Below are 7,306 nucleotides of genomic sequence, written 5' to 3' on the forward strand. Positions count from 1 at the left end.
CCTACTTTTTTTCTTTTCTTTTAGTCTTCTTGATATGCCCCTATGTCTTTTTTAATTAGTTTCTTCTTCTTCTGTCTTGACATCGTTGTGCCGTTGTTTTATTGCTTTCACTTTTAATTTTAGCTCTCTTGCTTTTCTTCTTGCTAGATTGTGTTTTTCTTTAATGATTTCCTCTTTTTGCTCTTACGACTTGCATTTGATTATTTATATCTTCTTATTTTCCTTACACTCTCTTTCATTTTTCCTCTCTTTTTATTCATTTCTTTCTTCTGTTCTTCTTGCATATACTATCTCGCCTCTTATCCTTAGTTTTTCTTTCAGCCACTCTTCTACATCTTGTTTCCTCTTCCAGATCAGATCTTCCTTTATATCCGTAATAACGATGTTCAGTTTTGTGTTTTTTCTTTATAATTTTTCAAGCGTCTATTCCATGTGTTGATTTTTTCCTTGTGCTTTCTCGTTTTCTATCTCGCCTCTTATTTAAATATAAACTTCTTAAGACTTCCTGACAGCCGTGCGATCAACCAAAACTTTCATTATTATTATTTTATATTCAATGAAAACTGCTTATAGATATACGAGTACTTTAAGCTAAGTAGATCACTGTTAACACTTGATATAACCTTACAAATAAATTACTTTATCTTTTTGTGGTTAATGAAGCTGAATGAAACGAAAAAGAAGCTAAATGAAATTCTGTATTCATAGGTGTACCTTCTATTTGAAACTTCAAATGTCAAAAGTTCTATGGATATGCCTATATTCTACTCTTATTTTAAATATGACATATGCATGCCTAGTAATATAATTTTTACAACGCTGATCTATACATGTATAGTTAAATTAAATTTTTCATTTCAAGAAATTCATTTAATTTAACATTTACATGTATAAATGTTGTTGTAATGATATTACTTCCTGACTTTCCGCCCTTTCCTCTACGACGCCTCTTCCTTGGTCTTTCTGCATCAACTCCATCTGTATATATAAAAAATAAAATTGGCACTCAATATTAATTATTACAAGAATATGAAAATATGTAATTCGCAGCTTTTTTCAAAGAGATATAGTATTAGAGTATTGTAATAATTATAAATTTCATTGAAATTAAAAAAATATTATGAAAAAAATTATTATGTGATAAAGCTATGATTATAGTGTATATTAGTAACGTACATTTTTACGATTTAAAATAAAATCTTTTTCAATATTCACAACATCTTTTTACATATTGTTGAGATATTATTCTTTCATAATTTTAAATAATAAAAAACATTGATACTATACATTACTATCGTTTCGATAGTACAAGGTTTATCTTTGTGAAAATGTCAGTGTGTAGATAAATATGGAAAATAAACAAAAATATATAAGAATAATTTATACCTTTTAGTATACGTGCAGGTTGAGGTCTTCTGTCCACTAGTATATCATCATCGAAAGCCTATATAGATATATAGTTTTATAAAAGTTAATGTGTATCATATGAATTGAAGAGGCATATACTAATATAATCAACATGCATATTATTATAAATTAAGTGAGAAAATGTGATACAAAAACTCATAGAATTCGGCAGCGAGAATTGTTGCGCTGAATAAGCTAGATAAAGTATGTTTTGGCGTTGGTGTATACTGTAATCAAACTTGAACAAGTCATTACGTGTATATAGCGCTTTTTATGTTGACAAAGGCTGTGATTTCTCCATCATCCGTAGTGTTTCAATGGTTTTTATGTTGTAGAACATGTGTAAAGCTTGTTTTCATAAAAAACATGTGATATTTATATTAATAAGATTATATGTAAATATTTATTTATGTCCTTTATATATGTGTTGCTTAAATGGCTAACTCACATCTGATTCAATTCACTTACTTGATGATGATTTAAATCGTTAATAGGGAGACGTATCGGTTCATCTACGTGTTCAGGTGCCTCATTCAGCCCCTGCCTCACGTTAACATCAGCTATTGGCTGTAATTAAAATATTTAAATTTATTTCGTAATAATACAATTCACGATTTGAATTATATTTAACATAAATTTATCGAATCGTGTAATTTAATAATTTAGTTACTTGATCGTCATTTACATCTTCAACAGGAAGGAGTTCCGGTTCGTCTATTTGACCTTGTCCGAGTGCCTCATTCAGCCCCTGTCCAACGTTAACATCAGCTATTGGCTGTAATTAAAATATTTAAATTTATTTCGTAATAATAAGATTCTTGAACAAAACTATATTTATGATGGATTTCAGACAGTGTGTGTGTATGTGGTATTTTCCTCGCACGACCAAGCGTGACTTGAGTCAGCCTTCACTCAATCATGATAACCTTACAAATTCACTCACTTCCCTTATTTGAGTTGGGCAAATACGCTCTCTCGCGCCATGTAAAGTCTAGTAATATAAGTATTTTATTTGTCATTTGTTGGCGTTGTTTAATAGATTCCTCCTTTTTGTAATTGCGAACCGCGATTTTCCTTATTATAACTCTCCTAGCTATAGCGAGTTGTTTTCTCCGTGGAAGTCAATGCCATCTTTCTTGATCGGAGCTGAACCCTTATAATATATCAACAGAAGATGGTCCTGACGCGCAGTGGCCAAACCCTTTTGCAGATTTATCAAATAATGTTATTTAATAAGTAACTTACCAGATCATGATTTTCATTAACAGCACGAACAAGATGTGGTCTTCCTCTCCGACGTGGAATATGTGCCATTGGTTCAGGGTTTTCTATTGCTCCATCAGCTTGCTGTAATTTATATTTTTATCCAATCGTATAGTAATTTTCATCCAATGGTATAGTAATTTTCATCCAATCGTATAATATACATAGTATTACTTCAACTGCACCCAACATTAGTATATTTACATTTTCATTCATGATTGCAGCCCGGTTTCTAGGACGAGGTGCTGCGATCCGTCTTCCGCGTCGTACTCGTTCCCTCGGTGGTACTTCCGGTACAGGACCTGGCATCAGATTATGATCTCTCCCGAGATTGTTTCTTCGCCTCCTTCGACGTATATAGGCATTTTCAAATTCACCACCTACAGTGAAATTAAAATGAGATTCACATAAGAATGCTCAAATTATTTTGTTAGAAATGTATATTTTATCAAGGGAAATAGTACTGTACCTGCACCAGGGTTGTGCTGAAGGATACGTATTAAATCTGGTACGTCATCCATATCTACCAGGCTAATGATATTATTAATCGTATTACGTTCCTGGTTCTGCATAATGACTAATAATTTATTCAATTAAAAGATTTTACATTTACAATCACGGTCTGTATGTATTAACCGTTATAAGTAGCACTACTTTCTATCATATGCCCTATTAGTTCTAACTTTGAATTTAGCTTACTTCTAGCAAAGTGTGGTCTTCTAGTCGCAGCTACTGTCAATAAAAATTCCTGAACATCATATCTATAAAAGGAATTATAACCAACCTCATGAAAAGCATATTTGTTACAACAGACTTAACTGTTTATTTCGTACGTGAAGATATTGTTCAGTTTAATTACTTATTTTATCTTAAATTACTATTTGAAGCGATATAACAATATTATATACATAATTTAGTGTGTGTGTGTAAAAGTATTGTAAAAAAAACCTATAATCTATAATAAACTTCTATATTTAACCCTCATCGGTCACCGTGGGTAAATTTCACCCAAACAAAATTATTAACTCCTCAGAAAATACCTTAGTGTTTGAAAATACCCTTAAGGCGCCATCTACTGTTAGTCTGAGGTACCCTCTATACCTTTATACAGTTAGCGTGGCTTAGGACCCTTCTCTGTGCGTCTGGCATTTGTCCAGAGTTAACCCTCAAAAATCGTTGGGTGAAATTCACCCAGTGTAACTACATTTTTCGTGCATTCAATCTTTAAAATAATTATACTTTTTAAAAGAATCAATATTATATTATTTTTTAATGAAATTATTATGTTTTAGGAGTAGATTCCTATTGGTTTTTTTGCTTTATATGAATTGTGTAAAAAGATATAAATTTTTTAATTAGAAAAATGACTTTTTTGTTATGTTAAATAAAAACAATTTTTTAATGTATAAAAAATTAATTTTGATTAATGATACTCATAAAACATCTTTTATAATCCTTAAAAAACGCATACAAATTATTTTTAGATAAAAAAACTCATTAGCGAAGCAAAATGTTACTTTTTCGACGGTGAATCTCACCCAGTGTGACCGTTATGCGATTCTACTGAAGTGTGACCGACGAGGGTTAAAAGGAAAAACGTCAAGGAGATGTCGAATATACATTTTGTAAGGTTAATGTATTATTAATTGTCAATAAAATATGAATCAGTATTGATTAATAATTTGTACATAAATTTATCTGACCTCCCCAATTCAAGATTCTGTTCAGCACGGCGAATAGCAAAATCAGACTGAATTAATTCCAGTGGTTTTTTTGGTTTGACATTCAATCCTCTCATCGCATTTCTTATATCCTTTCCAACACTTGCTGTATACGCTTTAAGTTTTTCTATAAATGTATTTATCTAATTAGTTAATTGCTATAAAATTTATTGACCTTTTAGTAATGCAATTGTAATTGTAGCTTAAATAATCGATACCAAAGAAATTTTTTCAAAGAAAGGTATTTGGCATATCACACATGTTATAGCTAAGAATTTACTTATAATATATCAAAGTTATATGAACATTTTTTATACTATCATTGTACTGTAACGAGCATAATCGAATTTGCTGATGGATGAAGATCGTCGCACAATAAAGCAGTATCGACTGACGCACATATTAATAATAGTGATGACGATTACCTCACCCGCACGAGCATACACATTATTACCAGTTACAGGACTAGAAAAGCAATCATTAGATATATTATATTTCAGTTATTGTTCTACCAATAAACTTACTGATCATTTTCCAAATATTAGGATGTTTTCCGAATATTTTTTGAGCGTGCATGTTTATATTTTCGGAAATATTATTTGTTTTTATTGGTTGATTGTAAACAGATATTACATTTGCTAATGGTACCCAGGTAGTCCTAGAAATAATTTACAAATTAATGCGTTGACAACTGATTTTGAGATTCTATTGGAATGTTGCATGTTACAGTACTTTAGTGATTCACTTAAAAATCACAGATGGTTTTCGTAATATTATTACTCGACTAATCACAGAATTTAAGGCAGCGATTAGAGAGATAAAAAAGAGGCAAAGTGTATACCATTACCGCAAATACGTTCCGAAAGATTGTAATTTTTCGCCTTGAATAGATCTTGGATTAACGGCTTGGTCAATTAAAGATACTATATGCCTGTATCCTTCGTCTATTTTATCTGACGGTAGGTGTATCAGAGCATATGCATTTTCCAAGATATAGTCGTACTGAACGTTTATATCAAAGTTATCCCATTTCTTTGCAAAATTCTAAAATATTGATAAAGTAATAGTTATAAAAATACTACGAGATATTTAACGTGTGAAATAAATGTCATTGATCAACTACAGTTCTTTTTATGACAAAAATTAACTACGATGTCTTATTTTAAGATATATATAAGTCATATGTATGTTTAGAGTCACGATTGAAAAATCAATTTTAAGCAGTCCACGACCGTATATAAATAGTGTTCCGAAATCGAAGACTATACGAGCTTATGATAGTGCATTAGCTTATGGAATAATTTGGCAGCTATTCCTATACATTTTTTTCGTATACTTACTTGCTTGTAATAGAATGAACAGCCTGTGATAGTCACATTTGGAAAGTGTGATATAAGACTATTGAGTTGACTTCGTTCGAAATCACAGATAACGGAACGGATATTATCTCTTAATTCTGGAATTATGTCAAATATTTTTCCCCACATTGCATCGTACATTCTTTCTGTTCTCGATGAACATAAACAAAATATAGATGCAAAACCCTATAAAAGTTATGGTAGTTTCATAAAATGAAAAAAAGTAAAAAACTCAGCTTTATAAAAAGTTAAGCGTTTTTACTTATATATAAAGAAATTGAACTTAACCCACTTAACAAGGAGAAACCTGAATGCATCATAAACGAAAAACATATACCATTGACGTGAAAAATATGATTTATTTCTAGAACTATATCAGTAACTATAATAAAAAAAAAGTTTTATCTAGTTCTAAAATGAATTGTAACGACAATAGATAATATTCAACATATAGCTTCAATTATCAAATAAAAAACCTCATTTGATACGACTGATAAATATATTCAATTATAATTCTTCAAACAGAAAAATTACAGATTAAAAAATTTCGATGAAACAAAAATCTATATTTATTTTTCTAAATCGTACGTGTTGAGATGCCATGCGTATGTGCTTGCGATCTCTTCTGTGAAGATGGACGTAAACTTACGTGAATGCTCAACACGACATTACTCTAATAGAGCTTTGTTTCGGTCCTGGACGGATCGATCTAATGAATATTTTGTTTTCTCTAACCTGTGCCTTTATTTCTGTACCAAGCATCTGTGTCCAACAGTGTGATTATAGGTAACTATTATAAAAACTAATTCAAGAGATAATAGAAAAATAAATTCGATTAAAATCCTGTCAACAACAAGGTTAAACCTTGAATATATGTATCTATTGATAGTTCAGGTCTTGACGATTTGTTTGGGAATTGATGTTCATATAAATGCAAATAAGAAAAGAATTTCAAATTAATAATGCAGATTACATATCCATCAGTAGAAATTCATAACCTGAAAAGATAAACACTTCAGAGAAAATAAATTACTATACGGTTGTCAATATATCTAGCTTGCAATGAGCATTATGGATATACGAATGTATCTTTGAATTATAAAAATATCAGTAAAAATAACAGAAATGATAATATTAACGTATCAGTGGAACTGCCGATGAATATGTTCAACCATATACAAAATTAATAAATGATAGATAAACTGAAGAGTGTGATCTGAAATAATAGTGATTTGAAATTAATATATTTTCAAAAACCACCTATATAACAAAGACTATGGAACGGCTACGATAATAATAAAATAAAAACTTGCTGATCAACAATATTATTTGAATTTTAACTACTTTTTCACCTTCCATAGTTTTCAAAACAATTTTTGAAAAAAAACTCGACGGATATTATTTGAAGTCTACAAATATCGGCCTTGCATTCTTGAAGCCACCAAAATTACACTAACATACTTAACTAAACTGATTAAAAGATATGACCGCGACGGGAAAATTTGTCGCGATTTGTTTGATAGCAAAGTAAAAGCATGCTCATTCGAAATGAACAAA

At 30.4% G+C, this 7,306-nt stretch overlaps 1 protein-coding gene across 1 annotated transcript; it reads right to left on the bottom strand.

Moving 5' to 3' along the window:
- Nucleotides 1-1,600: 1,600 nt before the first annotated feature.
- On the bottom strand, nt 1,601-2,994 carry LOC131668587 (uncharacterized). Its single transcript, XM_058942887.1, has 5 exons — nt 2,875-2,994; nt 2,653-2,754; nt 2,093-2,182; nt 1,876-1,974; nt 1,601-1,755 (listed from the first exon to the last, which is right to left on the bottom strand). The coding sequence occupies exons 1-5, from the start codon at nt 2,977-2,979 to the stop codon at nt 1,732-1,734; spliced, it is 420 nt and encodes a 139-aa protein (XP_058798870.1). The 5' UTR covers nt 2,980-2,994; the 3' UTR covers nt 1,601-1,731.
- Nucleotides 2,995-7,306: the final 4,312 nt, after the last annotated feature.

Source organism: Phymastichus coffea, unplaced genomic scaffold, assembly GCF_024137745.1.
Source record: "Phymastichus coffea isolate CEN01 unplaced genomic scaffold, Cenicafe_Pcof_1.1 PCOF00006, whole genome shotgun sequence".
Lineage (NCBI taxonomy): Eukaryota > Metazoa > Arthropoda > Insecta > Hymenoptera > Eulophidae > Phymastichus > Phymastichus coffea.